The following is a 20,921-nucleotide window of genomic DNA, read 5'->3' as shown; positions in this document are numbered from 1 at the left end:
TATTACTGTAGGTAACTGTGATGGGAAAATCAAGTGTGATTGAATTTTAATGCTTATGTTTTGTTTTGTCGTAATGGTAAATTGTACTTATTGTGTTTATGAAAGATGTTTTAAAGGGATGTTGTGAAACTTGGTTTCATATACATGTTTTGTCCTGATAGGTGTTTGCAGAAATGCTCAAGGTCGACCGTACAACACGGTGATGTCTCCAAGTTACACCAGATTTCTATGTGATTATCATATGTTGGAAAAGTTACCATGAAAGGAGAAATGCTGGAAGCTGCAGCCTGGAGGGTGAAGAGTGTTCTGCCCAGCAACAGAAGGATATAAATTAATGTGTGACATGTGAAGTCTTTAGAACTGCACTGAGTAAATATTAGACCTAAACTATCTGTGTAAAGGTCAGGGGGCAAAAGCGCACGATGATGGAATGGAATATGGTCTGAGAGAGGCGCTGTGGAAGATGGGAGGACGGCCATCTCCATCAACATATACTGTAGCCTGTCTTTGGTTCGCGAGCTGTATACTATGATCAATGTCATTTGGCAGCATCCGCGACAGCTTAATTTGGTGTGGACTATGGGCCTGGTGAATGGAAAAAGCAACTTAAATGGAGCTAAATCCTTGACAAACAGATGTGAGCCAGATGTTGCTGCCACAGAGACCCCCGTTGCACCAACTGTAGAGGCTGCATGATCTGGATGTGGACGTGTCTAATCAGAGGGAGAAAAAAGCATGTGCACACTGCTGTTCCATCAAGGATGATTAAGCCAGCGTTTTAATGACGATTCATACACTTTCTGTGTTTCGTCTATGACGTGTCACTGAATGTCACACTGCAAATGACATGATAAAGGCCTTTAGTGTTTCATTTTCACTGAGCTTTTATGACTATGAACAGTGGACAGATGGAATCAGTGGAGCTTTATTTATAATTAGATATGCATTACAATTGAACAGAGAGACAAATTTATGGTTTCAAACAGCCCAGCCTCTGTCATTGTTTATCTGCACCAAAGTAAAAAAGAAAATTTAAATAGGTACGTAGATGAAATATGATCAGAGAGCACTGTGCTTCCAAAGAAGGAAGGGTGGAGCAAAAATGAAATGGAGTGCAGCCATATATAGAAAAAGACTATTGCCAAAAGGATCAGATCTGGATAAAAACACATCAACAAAATGAAGGTCTAATGTTAACATATAACTATTAACAGAAGTCATCATTCATATTATTTATTGCTTCCGGTATTTGCATTTAAAGAACAGCTTGTACTCAAAAATCGCTTAAGTATAGTATTATAATACAACTGGTGCTCAAACTCCATAAACACATTGAATAGTGGGAGGCCACACAGAAGGCATAAAGTCACATGAGTAGATCACAGTCAAACTGATTAAGCTGTTCATTCTCTGGCTGTAGACACAAAATGTCACCCTGGCAGAAGTTTGAAGACAGCAACATTAACTCTGCTGAAGTGAGACGGGGCATCCAGCCTCAGCAGAAGGTCAAAAATTTTGAGCTTTTTTCTCATTTGATGGCGACTCTGAAATTCATACATTATTTGGGGTTATTTTTCTTGGTTTATACGCTCACTTGCTCCCTTTTGCTGACATTTTAAGAAGGACGACTGACACTGTTCTCATGTCGCTATGCTAAATATGAAGCCACAGGCTGGAGATGGTTCCTTAGCTAAGCCCAAATACTGGCAGTGGGGAAGCAGCCAGATGTTCATAACTACAGTAACTAACTGTGCTTCTCCTCCAGTCTCTGCAGGAAAGCAAATAAGTCTATTTGCCCAAATGTTTTACTACACTCACTCCGATGTTAATGATGCGCTCATGCTAAAACTTGATTCTGATCGCTGTTATTTGAAGCCCTAATGAAACATCTGTAACATGATTTAAAATGTATCAAAATGTAATAACCTCGTCGATGTGATTTCCTGTCTTCTCTGCTTAGCTTAAGCCAGTCTCTCAACTACAGCGGTTGTTGTTACTTGACTTTATCTAGGAGTATTGCAAGCTATCATCAAAGCTTATAGAAATAGTCTTACCCATTAAAACAAAACATTTAAAAAAGCACTGCATACGCTGTCAAAACTGCTAAAGCTCAAGCTACTTTGCTCAATTTCTCACTATCCTGTCAATGAAGCACTAAACTGTGTTGCTGCATTTGCATAACACGGAAGCTAACCTTATTGGTTTATGGGTTTTCTAAAAGCAGGATATATATATATATATATATATATATATATATATATATATATATATATATATATATTTGCTTCTTCAACTATACATACCCAGTATAGTATATACCCAGAAAAAGAAGCTGCCACTATTGCTTTAGCTGGAAATCTGTCCTTGTTAAATCTCTACATAAACTGAAAAATACAATCCAGAAAAATGTCTACATTCAAAAAAGTAGCAATAATAAATACATACATACAGAAATACATAAAAGAGTATCTATATAATGAGCCTGGGTTCTGAACAGAAATTGCAGGAGGTTTCAGTGCATTCATAATGAGTTTTCACCCTCTGAAGGCAACACATTTAGCATGGCTATTTATCTGCTTTTAACCAAGAAGCAAAGGTCAATGTGCCTGGGCCCAGCCTCACATACCTGGACCTCCAGCCCATTTGTACAAAGTAAAAGTTACAAAGACAGAAGCCAGTTTGACACAGTAAAAATGTTGTTTTGCATAGCATTTGGCCTTGCTGTACCATCATCTACTGTAGACTCGAGGAGAACATATAAATGCCAAATGCACAAATTTCAAAATATTAGACTGAGGCAAAAACTTATCAGCGATTGAGTTGATAAAAAATGAGACTTTTTAAGAAAAAAGTTGTTCATTCTAAATGTACAAACCCAAAGCAAACATGGCAACATTTTCCTGAAGCGGCAGACATGCAGTGTAATCCAATGAACTTAAAAACATATCTATGCTATAAGGACTAAGTGCTTGGCATTTTGTTTTTTGATTGCGTTTCCGATATCAAATCCTGAAGTTGTTGTCAGGAGGACAAACGCCTCTTATCACTGAGCTTACACGGCTCCTTTGATCACTGGTTCCCTATTGAGATATGTGGCCCAGTACACCAGGTTGAAGGTCCCAAACAGCACCGGAAACACTATCCTGGACATCTTGTCAATCTTGCTCACACTGTTGTAAGTCTTTTTAGGGTCGGGGGCCTTGGCTTCAGAGGGTTTGAGCTGAACAGCTGTGCTATTTGAAATGGTGGAGATGGATGCGTCCTTTGTAAGGTTGGCTGTGTAATTCACACCAGTTGAACAAGTGTTGTTTGGCTTTTTAGACAAAGCCAAAGGGTCTTTTTTCTGTGGAGGAGTAAAAAAATCAAATTAAATTCATGGATTTAGTCTACATACCGACAAGAGTGGCCAAAAAAATTGTGCTACACATTTAATAAACATAATAACACAAGCTCTTCATACCCCCCAACTCACACACACACACACACACACACACACACACACACACACACACACACACGCACACGCACACTCAACAATAAAAAATGGCCAGTGCAGGTTGAAAGTAATGTTCTGTGTCCTTGAGAAAAAAAGAACTGGCACTGTGCCAGCCCACTGGCAAAATGAATTGGCAGTTTATAGATCCACCATTGTTCCCGTTTAAATCATGCCTAATTCATCTTCCCACTCTTCTACTATATGGAAAGAGGCAAAAAGGAGTATAGAAAGGAGAGAAAGGCAAAGTGGAGTCAATTTTAGACTTTTTGGCCAAGCTGCTGAGAAATTTATTGATACTGTTTCAATGTGACAAAAACAGCACTGCCTGCAACATCAACTCTTTGATCGTTCTGAAAGTTACGAATATCTGAACAGTCACTTTCACTTCTGTCAGAAATGTCGGCTAATGGATCGTGAAGGTCAGTAGTGAATGTGGGAAATGCACCATGTCAAGCAAGACAACAGGTTAAAGGAGCTATGAGCTCCGTTGTGTAAAGTGAGCTTTATCCTTGTGAATGCACTTTGATAATACGTATATTGATAATACACCCTATGCAGTCGGCCACACTGTGAGTAACTGTAAGTAATTGCTGGTCAACATCTGTTTGCTCCAACTCCAACATGATCTGCTCGGTTTCAGTAAAACCTCACCTCAATGTCTGACTGACTCACACGGTGATGTTACTGACAGTGGTTATAAACAGACGCCTTCCTTTTCCCTCTTTGTGATTTTTAAATACTGCTACTGTATATTAGCAATGGCTCAAATGATGATATGTGATGGGAAAGAAGTTCCAAAGAATTATCCCCCAACTCCATACAGTAGCTACAAAATACACTGCAGGATGAATTTTAATTTACCATAATATCACCTAATATGTGCTGTTAAACTAGATTTTCATTGAGGAGAATTTTTAGACCCCACAGTGTATGATAAAGAAGGACACACACACACACACACACACACACACACCTTGGGCTGTTGGGCCTCCATTGCCTTTTTTCCATCCCAGGCCCAGCTTCTTTTGGTGAAGTAGTTTACTGTGGCAAATTCAATGAGGGCAGAGAAGACAAAGGCATAGCAGACGGCAATGAACCAGTCCATGGCAGTAGCATAAGCCACTTTAGGAAGTGAGTTTCGTGCACTGATGCTCAGCGTGGTCATGGTCAGCACCGTGGTTACACCTGGTGGTAGAGAAACGTGGGACAACTGTTCGTTTTCTTTACGTGCTTAATATTTACATCCACTATTTAAAAAAATGACATTTCTGTTTGAAAACGCGTGTCTTCGTTTTTTTAAACTTACCAAAAACGGTTCGTGCTGGCACAGACTCTCGATTGAGCCAAAAAGAAACTTGTGACAGGATTACAGTCATGAAGCAAGGCATGTAGGTCTGGATGACAAAATAACCGATTTTCCTCTTCAGATAAAAGTGAGCCATCATCACGGTGTATTGACCTGGAGGAAACAGCAGAACAGAGGAGGTAAAGCTGCTCAAAATGTGGACATTTTAGTTCCCTTTAATTCTAAGCCACATTCTGAACTGTCAAGACGAAACATAACTTAATGCCCTAATACTAAAAAATACGAAATATAAAGTTACCATGGAATTTAGTTTTATTTAGAAAGTGCTTTCTTTTTACGCATGTTTGCTAAAACTACAGTGAGAACAAGTGAGTTGGGTCTAAGGTCCACAGTCAAGGTAGAGAAAAGGATGACATCGTTCGGTTTGTTCTTTTTATGGAATTGGCTCACAGTAATACAAATACTATGAAGAAAGCAAAAATGCACTGCAATAAAAGTTGAGATTTACCTTTGTACTATAAAAATATATGCTTTTGTATTTCAGCTTTTACAGGAAGTTACTTTAAATAAGAAGTGTACACACAATTGCAGTAAAATATACATTGTATTTGAAAGATGTATTTGAGAACAATACAAAGAAGCTGCTGCACATTGGTGCTGGTGGTCAAATACATTTGATTAACTATATGAGGATGTGGCAAATGCTACATTCTGTGGGTCTGTCAACAAAACTTATAAGATTGAGAAGACTCCAATGTCTTTTCTGCAATGAGACTGTGGATGGTAAGCTAGGTGGACTTTGTTGTTTGAGTTCTTTTCTGATGACCGATCCCTCTCCCTGAGACCTTTCTCCGTTATACTAAAGTGGTTTGTGCTTTGTGTAATAAAGGATCTGTTATGGTGTGTGCTACTTCGACTTGCTGGTGTCAATCACTGTCTAATACTATAATGTGAAGCGTGGGAGGAGGACTTTGGAGCTGTCACTGAGATTAGGGCTCTCTATATAACCCTCTATTCAACAACATCCAGCAAAGGCTTCACTAATTGTGACTACGTTTCTTAAAACCGCATTGTTGGGAAGTCATCATATCCTGTTAACCGACTCAAGATTGCATTTGAAGGATTTTTTTTTTTTCTCAAAAATCCTGTCGAGCCATGGAGTCTGATAAACTATGGAAAATCCACAGATGACTGCTGCTTTCTCCTGGCAAAATCGGATTTTTCTGTCTCGCTAATCCCTTGTCACAATCTGCATCCTGTATATCTCTGTCAGTCTCTCCCGCTCTCCTTCTGTCTCTCTCTCTCTCTCTCTCTTTCTAATGTGTGTGCGTGTGTGTGTATGTGTGTGCAACAGAGAGTCCATCCCATTCTGTCAGGCCAAGCCACACTTGATTGGGGACGTACATTCTCGCCTTGCCTGAGTGCGAGCACTAAAACAGAGCTGGATCGGCAGTGATTACAAGCAGGTGCACGGATGAGCGCAGCCGAGGGGGGTTGAGAGGGACTGGAGGAAAAGTTAGGGTCTGGTCTGTGCCATGCAACCAGCATCATGCCCTTATTGAGAGGGACACATGTGTCGCCTTCTCTCCGAAGACTACTAGCCAGCAGCCCGGCTCTGTGGTGGCACAACCAGGTGAAATCCCCGCTCTGATCGGACCGCCTGCTAGGCTCAGAAGTGGATGGAAATCTCCAAGGCATGAAAAAAATGCGGCTTTGGTGGATTTTACTGTTTGGTTTTTGGAGAGCCTGTGGGGAACTGCCATTCATTGCGGAGAACAACGCGGCTATGTTGGTCAACTGGTGAGTGCAAATGAAAACCTTCTGTTGAGCTTTGCCGCTTTCTGTTTCGATCTCAAAGTGCTGACATGTGGGATGTACTGAAATTAAAAGGTTTACCTATCATCAGGTCCATTGCCGTGTCTCTATTTTCATCCTCTTTGGCTTAACCTGTGAGGTCAAAGGTCACCTCTGCCCGGTGCGAACACTTTGCCGAGCTATTCTTGGCTCATTAAAGAGGGTTTGTACCTGAGATTAGCAATGGCACTTAAGGCCATGCTGCATCAGTGTCTCAGCCGTGTGGGACAGGGAAAGAGTGAGACTTCAAATGTAGCAGCCTGTGTGTTAATCTCAACTTGTTGAGTGGTTGGAGTCTGGGTCTCCCAGCGTGAGCACAGTTGGATTTTCCCCTGTTCCATAAAAAGCATCGTGGCATTAAGCGTAAATACTGTGTGCTCATGCTGTACATTACCCAGGGTGACCATCGTCTTCCTGTGCCAGGATTAAGCAGCAATCTCCACAGCTATAGGAATTCCTCCCCTGTCCAAAACTCACTACCAATAAGCAGCAGAAATGTATTATTATACTTCTTTACATAAGAGAATTAAGCAGATGCCGCTCGCCCCCCTACGTGTCTCCGCTGCAACAGCCAGTCCCTGAGCTGTGACGTCACAGAGTAAAAGCACAACTGATGGGCCCGCATACGGATTAACCCTACAGACCCTGTGGTGCAGATACAGTCAGGTTTTTTGTTTTTTTTTGCCCACCCTCCCTCTTCTCCCGGCAGCCCCAGAGACAGCTGGCTGTGTGTGGGAGGCATTCTCAAATCTTTGTGTTTCATTCATTGTCTCTGTCCAGCTTGATGTGAAAACCTCTTCCTGTCACAACATCTCTGATTGGCACACACTGTAATAACGCAGAGCCGAATAATCAAGTGGAAGCGGGAGCTTAACACCCCTGCTCCTGCTGGAAGCTGCTGCGAGGCAGGAAGGAACATGAATTGAGGCTGAAACGTAAATGGCCGTGCGTATGATGCTGGAGATAGGTCATTTGTAATCCGAGGCCCGGTTGTCTGGGTTCAGGTGGCAGTTCGCTCTCGCCTAACTGTACCTCGGCTGGTGTAGATGTCCTCTGTCCCTGCGGTCTGCCCGATCAGATGATACTGATTGAGCCGAGAGCCTTCCTCTGCCACCACCACCGACTTGGCTGCTCCTTGAGTCCACGTGTAGACCACCTCCGAGACTGGATATGCATCTAAGAAATCAAGACAGAAAAACATGTAAATAAGGTTTTCGCTTATAGCTGTGTATTAAGTATTTACTAAAACCACTGTATAAATCACAGCTTGCTTTCAGTTTTACTGTGACATTTCACACCAACCAGATTAAGTTTAACACGTAGAGTATAAGAGAAGATATTAGAAAGATGTTCAAATGATAAGTGAAGCCTGAGAAAACAAAACGAAGATGAAACACGGGATAATGGCTGTACCTGTCCAACAGCTTTATCCTCATACTGGTTAAGATTACTAAACTCAGTTACACATAGACATGAAACATTCAGTAGATTTATGGATTACCAGACTGACCGAGCATTAATCTGCACTGTTTTGATAATAGCATTTGTAATACTCTTTTATACACAGAAATTTGGAGAACTAATTGGAAACTACGTAAAAAGTACATGGCTTTATACTGATACTGGAATAATTCTATTAAATGAACATGAAGTCACCTTAACTAAAGAGAGTATCACATAAACCAACATAGTTTGTGGCCGTATGCATTATGATAGTGTATTCAATATGTATAAACAGGAGATTAATATGCTTATTAAAAGGTCCTCTTACATATGGTAGCTGTTCCTGAAACGTTGCTGCTGCCAAAAGTGTGTGTGATATGCATTTCGAATATTTACAACTGTTGTTATGAATCGCATTCTTATCAGCTTCAGAAAATTGCACTGCACATCTTGCTGACATCTGGTTTGTTTAATAAGATCCTTTAGACACTGATGCGGTGTATATTAAATCAGCGCATCACTAAATTAAAATCAAGTGTCACCTACTGAATAACCATTGTGCCCCCCATCTCTGACAATGGGAGTAGCAGGAGTGTTAGTGGTTCAATGTGGTAGTGATCTTATTCAGAGTTTTCCGAGACAAAACACATACACACACACACACACACTGTGGATGTGTGCTGGGCACTGGAAATTATTTTCATGTTCACTATGAGCTTTTGTTGTTACTTCACCTCAAGCAAAGATGAGTTTGATAAATGACATGTTACGTGAGTACAATTACGTAAGAGTTGTGTTTTTCGTCGTGTTTGTTTACAGGGTGCAGGTACTGTGGCGTTTCTGGCTTCTGGCTCCCCCCTCGACTGATATCATTAAAAGCCTCACTCTTAAGCAGATAATCTCACACGGGTTTTCACCTGTCCTGTCGAATCGGAGAAGGTGGCCTTTTTTTCTTAGATCATCAAATTAGGAAACCATATTCCTTAGAGCCCCGAGCTCAGTGATCACACAGAACTGATACAGAGATCCGTCCATAGCTCCTGAGTAAACGACACTGTAAACCATTGTCTTACAGACTTTATTGTAGGATTAATGTACTGTTGGTTTTGGTCTCTTCAGAGACACATATACACTAATCACAAAAAGTTATAGCTTTGTACTAATAATAATATAGTAATAGCAACAGTGGTGGGTATACCATAAAGAAACATGTAATGTCTCAATAACTTGTCAATTGTTAGGTGTCGTCTTGGTCTCATGATTTCAAAATGTAAACAGCATAATAAGAAAGGAATATAGTATTTAAATATTCCTTTATGCTGTTTACATTACGAATTGTCATGGAACCAGTACATTTAGTGGTTGATTCATGGATCAGACATGCTGGGATTTTTGCGGTTATGCAACAAGCACTGAAACACTGAAAAATGGGACATGTGCATTCAAAAGTTTACAGAAGGTCAAATTAAGTTCACCTGTAAAGGTTACAGTGCATTTTAGGTGCATTCTGAAATTTTACCTGAAAGTCGAATATCCCTAACTATTTGTGAGTACAACTTTCACTTACTTTCTGGTGTTTTGATTCAAATCAAACACACACACACACACACACACAGTTCATTTAAGCTCATTCTGAAAACCAGCAAGAAACAAAAAATCTTGCTCACTTGTATCATAGAACAAAACCACGCACATACTGGAGATGGACTAAATCTGTTTGTGTTTCTCTATGTTGCACTACAATAATCCAGTGACTGTGGTGTTCGAAGACTTTACAGCAATTTAGACTGACCTCGGTTGACCAGCCTGTGGATTAGTGTCTCAAAGACACTCTGCATTGTTTCAAACAAGTCCTTGCACAACTGTGTTACATGAGCAATTGAATTTGTTTTGTTGTTGTTTGCATTTTGAAACATAGTCTCAAAAGTATATACAGTGTAATTGAAAGATTTAGCTACTGATGCTTTTGTTTACAGGGAAAATGAAATATACAAGACACATTATGTAATGGCTTAGTCATTCATTACTTTAAAGTACAATAACATGCATAACAAAATGGAATTTGACTTTAATCAAAGACTGGGGGTTAAATGTATTGACACAATATTCTGGAGATGCTGCAGAAGAGAAATAGAAGACATGGAAATTACTAAAATGAATCAATTACTTTCCTTAAACAAGCAATAAAGCAATACAATTTCATAATTACAGTCACATTTATTAGAATGTGACATTGTTAGTATTATTATTATTGTCTTTCAGTGTGGTGTTTGACATTTACTCTAGTAGACTGAAGACTGTCTGTCCTGGAGGAAATGCAAGGATACAGGATTTATCAGTTGAAAAAGATGCCTTGTAATTATTATCTGCCAGTTTTAAATAGGTTTTACTTCGCTGCCTGCCGACTTCACAGAGATGACAAAAAAATGTACCTTTCTGGCAAAAAAAAAAAAAAGTATAACACATCATTTCTATAGTAAAAACTAACTGTTGTTTCTAGACTTTCGAATATGTAACAAACATAGTATAATACCATAAATACTTAAGATGCCTGTATTATAGACATATTTTATTACCTTTGGACAGATATTTGTTTTCCTCTAGTTGAAGTCTTCATGCTGTCTTAAGCATCTCCTGCCACCAGCTTTATATTTAGCAAACAATCATTAAAGTGGTATTGATCTTCTCATCTAACTCTTATAGTAGATCCATCAGACAAATGTAAATAACAGTAGGTAGAAAGAAGAGTGGGAATCCATCCATATCATCCCTTTCTGAGGAATGCACATGTTTATGAGACCACTCTGCACTAAAAGACAACACTAGCCTACATTCTTTTTGCATGTACGTAGTTTGGTTTAATTTACGAAAGCTCTAAAAGTGAGTGAGTGGCCCACAGGTAGTCATAAGAGGATGGGTCTGCAAGACCATAGACATCCTAGATACGAGGCCACAGGGAGACTAGTTGATCCCAGAAAAGGCTAAAAATAGTAATTCCCTGTGTGTGTATTGTTCCTATAATGTTTAGTGACTGACATTTAGGGATTCCCTGATGCCAAATGCCTCCTCTGTCATCCTGACATAAACCTAAAGGCAATTTGAACAGTCTGTAGTATTAAAATGAATGCAGCATTATACGTGACATATTTAAATTTCACAGGCAGGAAATAACAGAGGTATCAAACTGGATAAAATGCCTGATCCCATGTTCAGTGGCACTCAGTACAAATTGACTTATAAGACAAAGTGAATGTGGACACTTTTCCCCAGCTCTCTGCCTTGTTTCATGTGTTTCTCCTGCTGCATGCTCTTTCCTTCATTCCCCACAGGCTACATCACAACACTTCTAGGTGAATAGTTCAAGCTCTCTGTGTTCCAGCTGCTGAATAATGACACATGACTAACATTAGTTTTTCTTCTTTTGTCAATCAAGCACAAAGTCAGTCTACAGTCTAGTAAACAGAGATTTATAGCATAATTATTAGCATGGGGCTCACTTTATTAAGCATCAAGCTGTGATATGACAAAAAACAAAACAAAACGAGCTGTTAGACTTATTAAGTCAACAGACTATGTGAAACAATTCTGTCGCGTTTTGCTTTGTATTTGCATTTCAGGTCATTTGTGGGTTTGTGAGGCAGCTGTCCCCAATTCATTTGTTAGGGGGAAGCTATTATTTCAATTATGAATAAGAGGCCTGCAAGTATGGGGCAAACAAGATTTGCATTTTAGTACATGATATGGTGCAAATAAGGCAGAGAACAATAACAGCACAGAAGACCGTACACGTTCTACAAGTAGACTGATTTGAATCTCGGCCTGTTTGTTAAGGTGGATGCAGGAGGGAAAAACAAAGTACAGGAATGAATCAGTATGAAATTCTAACAGCCCAGAGATCTGTGAACGCACAAATCAAACCACATTCAGTGTCTCGTTTGTTCTAAACCACATTAGCACAATAGCAAAACCAAAGGTTATTTGCTTTAATCTCAAATGTGTTCATGAAGCACAACAAAACAGGAAGCAAACTCTGTGGTTTTTAAGCAGCAGTTCACACCTTCACCCTCTGAATCTCGTCCTTGTCAAACTGTAAGCTGGTGTGTGGATTCTCTCTTCCACTTCTCTTCAAACCTCAGTCATATTGCCAGTAGGTTTAAACAAATTGTTTGATGGCTCAGATAATGTGTTTTCCTGTTTCTTGTTCAGAAAAAAGATGAGAATTTCGAAACTGGAAACCTGAGTGGAATTATGTTGCCATAAACCATTTTTGTTTTTATACAAAGTGAAACTAAATAGTTTGTTTTAACATGAGACCTTCATTGGATGCAAAGACAAATCGAGTTAACATTAGTTGTTTTTCCTCCACATCTGCAGATTACCTCTTTTTAATATTTCTCACTATGCAGACTCACAAAGAGAGCATCTAATATTGCTCTCACAATGTTGTTTTGACAATATTGTGTTAAATTCCAAGTGTCTGGGGGAACAACACTAACCTTTATCGTGGTTAACGGTCTAATTATTATTGTGAAAAGGAAAAACAGAAAGTTTCTTCATGTTTTCAACTACAGTTTCAAATGAAAAAAAGACTGAAGAGTTTAAGTCTCAAACAATGCATGCTGGGAAGGCTACTAATCATCACTGTTTCTGTAGAAAATCAGTTTGAATTTAGATAGTTATGTTGTATTAATGAACAATGTGTATATTAAGCATAAAAAAAAATAAAGCTACATCTAAGAGATGTTTGGTTTAGGTTTGACCAAAGATTGGAAGCTGTTAAAAACAGCCAGAAAATCTAAAACATCAAATCACAGGATGATATTTTTACATGTGTGCTTTGGTACAAACTGAACAGAAAAAAACTGCACATATTTTCCTAATTAACTGGCTTTAGATGTGCTGCTAAGTGGACAGAGCTATAGCTGTGTTCACTTCTTTTCAGTCCAGTTTAATGTTAAAATGAACTGAGATGTCACCGTCAGTTCATTGTATGCACATAAAAAGACTGAGTGTTGAGTCCATATGAGATGAACACCACAGCACCACCACAGGTCTACTGACACTTTCAAAGGTTTGAGATTGTGGGTGCTGGGAGTCCATTAGGTCAAAGGATTAGTTAGACTTAATGGAGTCAGAGAAAACAGGATCCACTGCACCACCGTACACTGTGCTGTACTTTTACTGTTTTGAAGGTAATTTTATGGTGAACAAAGTAGTTTGCATTTAATCCCAATACATTAACTTGTGTTAAAGCTTTTTTCTACTGCCACTCACTTCTACTCAATCTGTCAATCATACATTATTAATACCCTTGGAACAGGATGTTTATTTGTTCAGCTTGGTGGTGAGCTGCTGCATGGAATTGACACTGCAGGGATAAATAACGTTGTGTTGAATAAGACGTAACTCGATCACCTGTTGTTTCATTTATTAAATCTACAAAATGCCAGATCTCTGTTTTTAAACTTAAATGTTGTGTAATTCAGACTATCTGAGCTCCCTGTGAAGATAATGCACAACAAATAGCTTGGCGTCAAATAGCCTACACGAGCCAATATAGTCTCTGTTACTTTTTCTGATTATCCCCACCCCCGGGCTCAGCTGGAGGTTGAGGTGACCAAAGCAGGCGTGGCCAAATGTCATGACATCGAGCACACAGAAAGCACACTGTGCCTCTTAGAGCACTGAGACCTGGGATAACCTCAGTGAGTCAGTGGCAGGGAAGACCTCAAATGCTAATCTTAAGCTTACTAGACAGGAGCTCCCCAGATATTTTTGTCCCACTGGAGTTGTGTGCGGGAACATAACTAGCTTAGACGTCATGAGGAAAAATGGGCACAAGCCACAAGTGCAGCCATGCATGTGGGATTGGATTTTTAATGATTATCTTGATGCTAAACAGTGTGTAGGTTTTGGGTGTGTGTCTGTGCCCACTGCTGTTTCCACTGTGTGTGTTTCAAATATTTCCCATTAAATGTTGAGGTGGGAGAGCAGCCCTGACATGTTGATTAATGGCTTAATCAGGAGCAGCGTGTCGGTGTCTTCACGGTTATCTCCGGCATCGCCACAAAAATAGCTCTGCACCTGAGGGACCTGTCAAACACACTGAGGTGCAGTCGTCCCTGTGTCCCCCATGTGGATAAAGACACCAATGCCATATCAAAACTGCATGCTGCATTTCTCCAGTGTGATTCTAGGAAGGTTGGAAACACTCGTTTATGCATCACTAGTGTCTGAGTTGCTGACATGAAACGTTTACACTTTTCTTTTCTATTGCTTTATTTAATGCTGTTAGCATTTGCTTAAAGAAATGTTTTACTCACAGCTTCCAAATTTAAGGGGACAAGCGTGAGCATCCATCGGGAAATCCTCCAGCTGCATGGGGCATTCTGCTGATATAGTCAGTCTGAAAGAAGAAATCCAGAGTCAGAAAATATTGATCATCATCATCATCATTATCATCACATCATCATCACATTTTAACATATGCCTTTATTATAAATAATGTGTTTAATTTGGCCTGTTTAATTCTGGATACAGCCATTACCAATGAAAATCAGAGATTTCTTCATTAGTCTGTCTCAGATATTTAACAACGGAGTCAAATGTAATTTTCCCACCACAGAGCAATAAGCAACTAGCCGCAAGAGGTGCCCATGATGATGTCTATTTAGGAAGAATGATGCTACAGTGTGTGTGCGGAAGTGAGGTTGAGAATCATTTGCTCAAACAACTGAGGATTATTTTATGGAGTAAGGCTGCCACCTGCCTGTGGAGTTAGAGTAAAGCATAAATAAAGCTTAATGAAAATGACACAAAACCCTCCAGTGGCTCTGATGTGGCGCCTCATTCACACAGCTTTATCCAACACTGCCCTCTGCTGGCCACACTGAGTCAGAGCGAGAGCTGCAGAGATCAGACGGTTCACACGCTGCTGGCACCTGGCAAAATATGAGCATTTGACACTCACCAGATGTCATTTATATGTCTTTTCAATATCATTATGACTAGGTGTTACTATTAGGTTTGTGGACTTTACTTGCATATTTCAAGTTTACTTTCTGCTGATATCTACTTGTAATTCATCATAATTTATGCTGCCCATGATAATGCAGCATATACAATACTATTTTGATTGTAGGACGGTGCCATCGGTGCTTTAACTTGAGGAGTCTTCTACTACTTATCATATTTATACTATATGAAAATAAAACATTGCATTTGTGTATGTATATCGGTGCAGTACTAGTCTAAAACATCTAAAGTGAAACTTGTCCAAATGTAAAACTACAATGTGACATTCAGGTAATGTTTTTATCTGACATTTTTCTGAGCATGACAAATGCTCCACAAGGGGACTTTACACTAACGTGTGCAGCACAGTGTAACACTGAATGGCTTTAATTACTCAAGTATATCAGGTACTGGCTCCTTAATAAATCATAATGACCAATGAGGATGGTGCAGAAGAGCAGGCGAATATCCCACTGGAACAAGAAATAATTTTCATGTATGTTTTTACTAACACACACACACACACGCGATATTTTCATAGAACAATAGCGAGGGCACTGCACACCACTTGTTCTGTGAACAGTGTAGTGTTGGGGAGTAATGCACGCATAAAATGTTTCTCTAATCACCTTGTTCCCAGAACATGGATGCATTAACGGGCCATTGTGAGCCCATTTCTAATAGCCTGTAGAGTTAGCAAATGTACTGTAGATTTGTAGCAATTTTAAAGTCAGTGGATGAATAATCATTTCTGACATGTAGCCAAGTCCATTTCCTCTAACTTCCTTTGTTAATATTTGATTTGGAGGATTTATTGCCCTGATAAGATGATGACACAGCACTCAAATGAAAAGTGGATGTACTAAATGAGATGTTTCTATCTAGGATTTAGTATCTCTTTCTTCAGTAAGAACTGTAGTTATTGCTCTTTAAAAAAAGCTAGTCATCCAAAACAATCGGTGGAACAGTATGTTTTAACGACAAAAATGAAGTGACTTTTAGCCAACAGGATCTCCTAACAAGATGTGATCGACCCTGAATAATCACATAGAGCTCGTGTTAGTGTATGTCATTTGAGTGCATTGTGGTCACTGGGAACTGCAAATGAGTGCTAGAGCAGCAACAATCAGTAAAGGACTTGCTGTGCTCCTGCCACAGCAAAAGTTTCTACAATGTGGCAACAAACTGTGGTTAATGGTAGAGGAGCACAGAGTGAGGAGGAGGAGTGGAACATCGACTTCTCTGTGTCAGAGCACTGGGTCAAAGCAAACATTTCAAGTTCTCCTGATCTCTGGTAAAGAGTGCTTGGACAGCGGCATGACGCATCAATGCACCACTGAGACACATAGTAAGTACCAGCGTGTGGGCTGTATTAGTGCAGCGGGGGTCTTCGACATGATCAACAAAGTATTACAGGTTAATGGTGATTTTAGTCATCTGTCAACTTCTAGTTGGATTATGCAAGAGTGTTTGGAGCGACAGCTCTTATGAGTCAATGTTTTAGGTGTAAGACTGGAAAACAAAATGTTAATGTAATGGGATCAAAGATCAGGCCCGGGAAAGCTCACCTCATGGTGTAGAGAAGAGTCCCATCATCCTTCAGCCGCAGCAGCTTGTTAGGTGTAGTCATATTATGGGCGATGGATTTTTTACCGTTGAGAAAGAAGGTGTCGGGGGTCCAGATGTTACTGGCCAAGAGGTTATTCAGAGGAAGCATCTCCATTGGGCCTTTAAAACAAAGTCTCTCATCTTTCCAGCTCTGACGAAAGAACACATCGATAGTGTATTCCTGCAGAGGAAAAGAACACATTTAACAATTTATTCCAGTAAGTACACGTCATAACAACATCATAAAAACTACAGGAACACAGATAGAGATGTATTCACATTTATGGATTTATTGAGGAGAAAATTTAAAGTTGCAAAGTTCTTGTTTAAATTAATTTTGTATATAAGTGTTTGGAAGTTAATTTGAAAACGGCCTTTTACACATTGATCCGTAAAGGAAAATTTTAATGCATTTAGTAAACGGTATTTCCAAAATGTTGTTAAGCATGTTTACCAGTCCACAGGATCAGAATGCAGGTTTTCAAATATGACGTCAAGTTACCTCAAATCCTCAAACCCAGGTGCTGTATATTGACAAGTTTCACTAAATTTAAAAGATGTTCTTACCATCTCAGTGTCAGACACTGGACCAAAGCTGGTAACAAAGATGTTGGTTTTGATCTCCGTCACCTTTTCTGTAAGAAGAAATCAAATTTGGACTAATGAAAGTAATATTTTTCAGATTAACATCCAGTGTAAATATGATGGCCTAATGCAGGGGTTTGATTTCTCTGACACTACAGGAATCAATACCAATAACAAACCAAATTTGTAACTTCCATGCTCAGATTTTAGAACCTAACAAATAAGAAAAAGGAATAATAAGAATTCAGCATTATAATACTAAGTCTACTGAGAATAATGTCACGTTTCCAAAAAGACTTCAATGTCTATAGTGCGTTATCATCCAGGCATCCAGCCATGACAGAGACACATGTGTCCAATGTACTTTAAGCACAGAAGCCCTCATATTAAAGAAACCATCCCCTCTGGTCAAGTGCTTAGATCACTAGATTTCACCATCTGGACTGAGGTTTAATTTACACTAAAGCTCCTGTGTAGCATCAGGGCCATTGATTAAAGTTCTGACTTTGGTGACTCCTACTGGTAAAAAGACACAGTGACATTGCTTATGTTTGGAGTAAATCAATGTACGGCCACAGTATTGGTTTTCTTTCAAAGAAGAACCTCTGGTAATTAGAGTATGAGGATTATAATACAAATAAACTTATCCTAAAGGACCCTGCATTTACAAAGCTAACTGTGGGATCAGCTATTGTATGTGGATCAGTCAGCACATACTGACTTTAAAGTGGAGCAATTTTACTTTAGTATGAGCAAACAGATTGGTGTTTTGTTATTTATGTCACAGCATCCCTCATTGTGTTATTAGGGTCTAAACAATTCATCTTTGTCATACACAAACAGACATGATCCTATTTTCTGTATCTTGAACGAGTAGAAGACTGACATTGGCAGATCGTTGTTTTCCAAGTGCACAGTGGACATGCGAGGCTTTCTTTACCAGCTGTGTATTACAGGAATCATGTATTCATAACAGCATCATCAGTTCTTATCCAGCATATGTGTGACTGTAGTAATTATCTAAATGACAGAGCTGTTGAGGGTGGTGTCTTCAGTGGGCTTACCTCCCAGGCCAGGACGGAGTCTGTTGTCATAACCATCCAGCAGTCCGTCAAGGATGCGGGTGAAGATGGTAATGTTGTCATTTAATTCAGTCTCTTTGGGGGTCACATCCTGGGACAGGCTGAATACAAGATCATTGTGACAAATATTGACTTTAGTTAGTAGAAAGCAAGAAATCAAAAAAATACCACACCTTTAAACTGGGCAGCAATGTCATCTAGCACAGTGAAACATGCAAAACTTAAATCATTCAGGCAAATGTTATATTACAGAACATTTTAAACTGTATATACTAAGAGAGTTGTCGTTGAAAAGTGCCTGAAAAGCTGTGCTGGGAAAGTCACAGTACAGAAGTCAGTTCCTTACCTCAGACGGCAGGTGATGCTCACAAGCAAGACACAGAACCACAGACGTCTCATTGCAAAGTTGTAGCACATTCCATTGCCCATTCCTGAAAAAAGTCGTGCTCACATTAACGCAGATCTTCACCATCTCTGTTAACGATTTTCGTCTCAATTTAAAGCAGAATTTAAAGGATTTGATTGATATTTTTTTTTAAGAGGACCCCCCCCCCCCCCTCCCTTGTCCTTCACTGGGCAAACTAAATAGTAAAGAACAAACCAAACATGGATATTCTGCACACACTGCCTAGAGGTGTGTTCAGTAAACCAGTATCAGGTGCACAAATCTTTCCACTACTCCATCCAAAAAGCAAATGCACATCAATGTGCTGACAATAAGGCAATGCCCCATGCAGTCTTTTCTGTGTATTAAAAAAGTGTGGATAGTTGTCTTTCCATAAAAATGATAGAACACTACAGGCAACACCTGTAAGACATGCAGATGTTAGCTGGTAATACAAATGAATAAGTTCTCATTCTTTACATCACACTTGCCAGTATAGTGTCCTTTCTTTGTTCTGGCCTCTCCTAGCTCTCCAGTCTCACTGCAATTTCACTCAATTAACGTTTTCTTCTGCTGGACACAGGCTGCTCACTACCTACATGTACAGCGTGTATAAGTACATCCTGCCAAGCACAGCTGCGAATCCCGCAATCAGATGGACTCTTAACATCCACTAAATCTCCTCAGTGCTGCTGTAACTGTGCGCACCCTGCACTGCATCCTCTTCATTCACGACTCACTACAGCCTCCACTCATCCCCCTTCAGTGGGAAGGAAAGCATGGATACCTCCTTTGGTCCGGCTTTCATCACCACCGCCGGTGCTTCTCTAGTTTACCGGGGGCAGCAGCAGCAGCAGAAGCAGCAACAGCAGCAGACCTCGGGTATTAGGTATTCACCACTGAAGCCTATATTCTCCTCCAATGCCCACACGTCCCACTCTACATCTCACGCTGACCTATAACGACGCTGTGCTGCACAGGCGCTGAGCAGCAAAGCTTACCACACGAGACGATGCGTAGTCAAACTTCTTCCAGCTCCAGATGATCTCACACGCAGATTGAGCTGTTTAGTATTGGGCATCAATTCTTCAAAACGTCCCCTTCAGCCAGTAATTGCATATTGGAAAGAAAGGAGAGGGGGTCGGAAACAAAGCTGGGGACTAATTTCACTGTCAGCGAGGTTTATTTAGTCCCAGAGCGATTAAAAGGTTGGCAGGGAAAAAAGAAAGGCTTCCCAACACTTGTGCTGACTGACCATCCTTAAGTTTGGTCTCCGGGGAGCTGCAAGCACACAGCAAGCGCTGCAAAACATCCGAGGCTGTTTCCACAGGCAAAAATGCAATGCAAATAGACTTTGGTGCGAACTAAACAGATGAGCGTGCAGTGCGGTGGGAAAAGCAGGAGCAGGGAGTGGAGGAGGGGAGGATATGGGGAAGGGGGGGTGACAGAGAGGGAGAAAGGAAAGTGCTACAGCCGTCCAGTTACAGAGAGAAACCATGAGAGGGATCTCCACAACAGCATAAATGTGTTATGTGGGTTTTTTTTTTTAAATCTGATCTTCTACTGTACTTCATCAGCAAACTGCACATCACCATCATCATCATTATCATCAACATCACAGACTGAACATGATGCATTGTATCTCAGTAAATGTGGTATGGAGCCTGCTCACTGCAGGAATTTCTTCAAGATATGCCATTAATGTGCTTCCAACATTTATTTCATGTGTTTTGAATGCAATGCAATGATACTTTATTTTTCCATTCACTGTCCTTAACAGCCAGACACAACAGAGGTTGTGACAGCAAACAATTAGAGTCATTTCCTTAACGGCATATTGCAAGGTAATTAAAATATGAATAATGAAAGACAGTTACAGCCTCAATTGTGATCCCAGGTTCCTTCCACTGTGGTTAAATATTAAACAAAGACAGCACTGATATTGGATCATATTAGAAGACAACCAGACCTCAGGGATTAGATGTGCTACAGTACCTTATAAACTTTGATCCCTTGTTCTGACTTAAGTGGGACACAAACCTGAAAAAACAGACTCCTGCTCTCTTGGTTAATGGTCCAGATTGCAGGAGGAGAAAATATGTCACGCATGTCTGCCAGAAGCACAAATAGAACTCCACAGTATGTATT

At 40.0% G+C, this 20,921-nt stretch overlaps 1 protein-coding gene across 5 annotated transcripts in view; it reads right to left on the bottom strand.

The window, feature by feature from the left end:
- Positions 1-909: 909 nt before the first annotated feature.
- Positions 910-20,921, bottom strand: part of gabra5 (gamma-aminobutyric acid type A receptor subunit alpha5) — a 21,965-nt gene continuing 1,953 nt past the window's right edge. Inside the window, exons 1-10 of one of the 5 annotated variants that reach the window (XM_067513622.1) lie at positions 19,775-20,205; positions 18,735-18,819; positions 18,371-18,489; positions 17,289-17,356; positions 16,682-16,902; positions 14,423-14,505; positions 7,689-7,832; positions 4,803-4,955; positions 4,470-4,681; positions 910-3,343 (exon numbers count right to left, since the gene is read on the bottom strand). In XM_067513622.1, coding sequence (XP_067369723.1) covers positions 3,053-3,343; positions 4,470-4,681; positions 4,803-4,955; positions 7,689-7,832; positions 14,423-14,505; positions 16,682-16,902; positions 17,289-17,356; positions 18,371-18,489; positions 18,735-18,817 — 1,374 coding nt within the window. In that variant the 5' untranslated portion in view covers positions 18,818-18,819; positions 19,775-20,205 and the 3' untranslated portion in view covers positions 910-3,052. Of the gene's footprint in view, positions 3,344-4,469; positions 4,682-4,802; positions 4,956-7,688; positions 7,833-14,422; positions 14,506-16,681; positions 16,903-17,288; positions 17,357-18,370; positions 18,490-18,734; positions 18,820-19,264; positions 19,416-19,481; positions 19,504-19,560; positions 19,749-19,774; positions 20,206-20,921 lie in introns of those variants that run through there. The other 4 variants (XM_067513623.1, XM_067513625.1, XM_067513624.1 and 1 more) reach the window with 4 other exon arrangements.

The sequence above is a fragment of the Channa argus genome, chromosome 8 (assembly GCF_033026475.1).
Source record: "Channa argus isolate prfri chromosome 8, Channa argus male v1.0, whole genome shotgun sequence".
Taxonomy (NCBI): Eukaryota; Metazoa; Chordata; class Actinopteri; order Anabantiformes; family Channidae; genus Channa; species Channa argus.
Note: the sequence above shows the minus strand (reverse complement) of the source record. Positions and strands in the feature narration are given on the sequence as shown.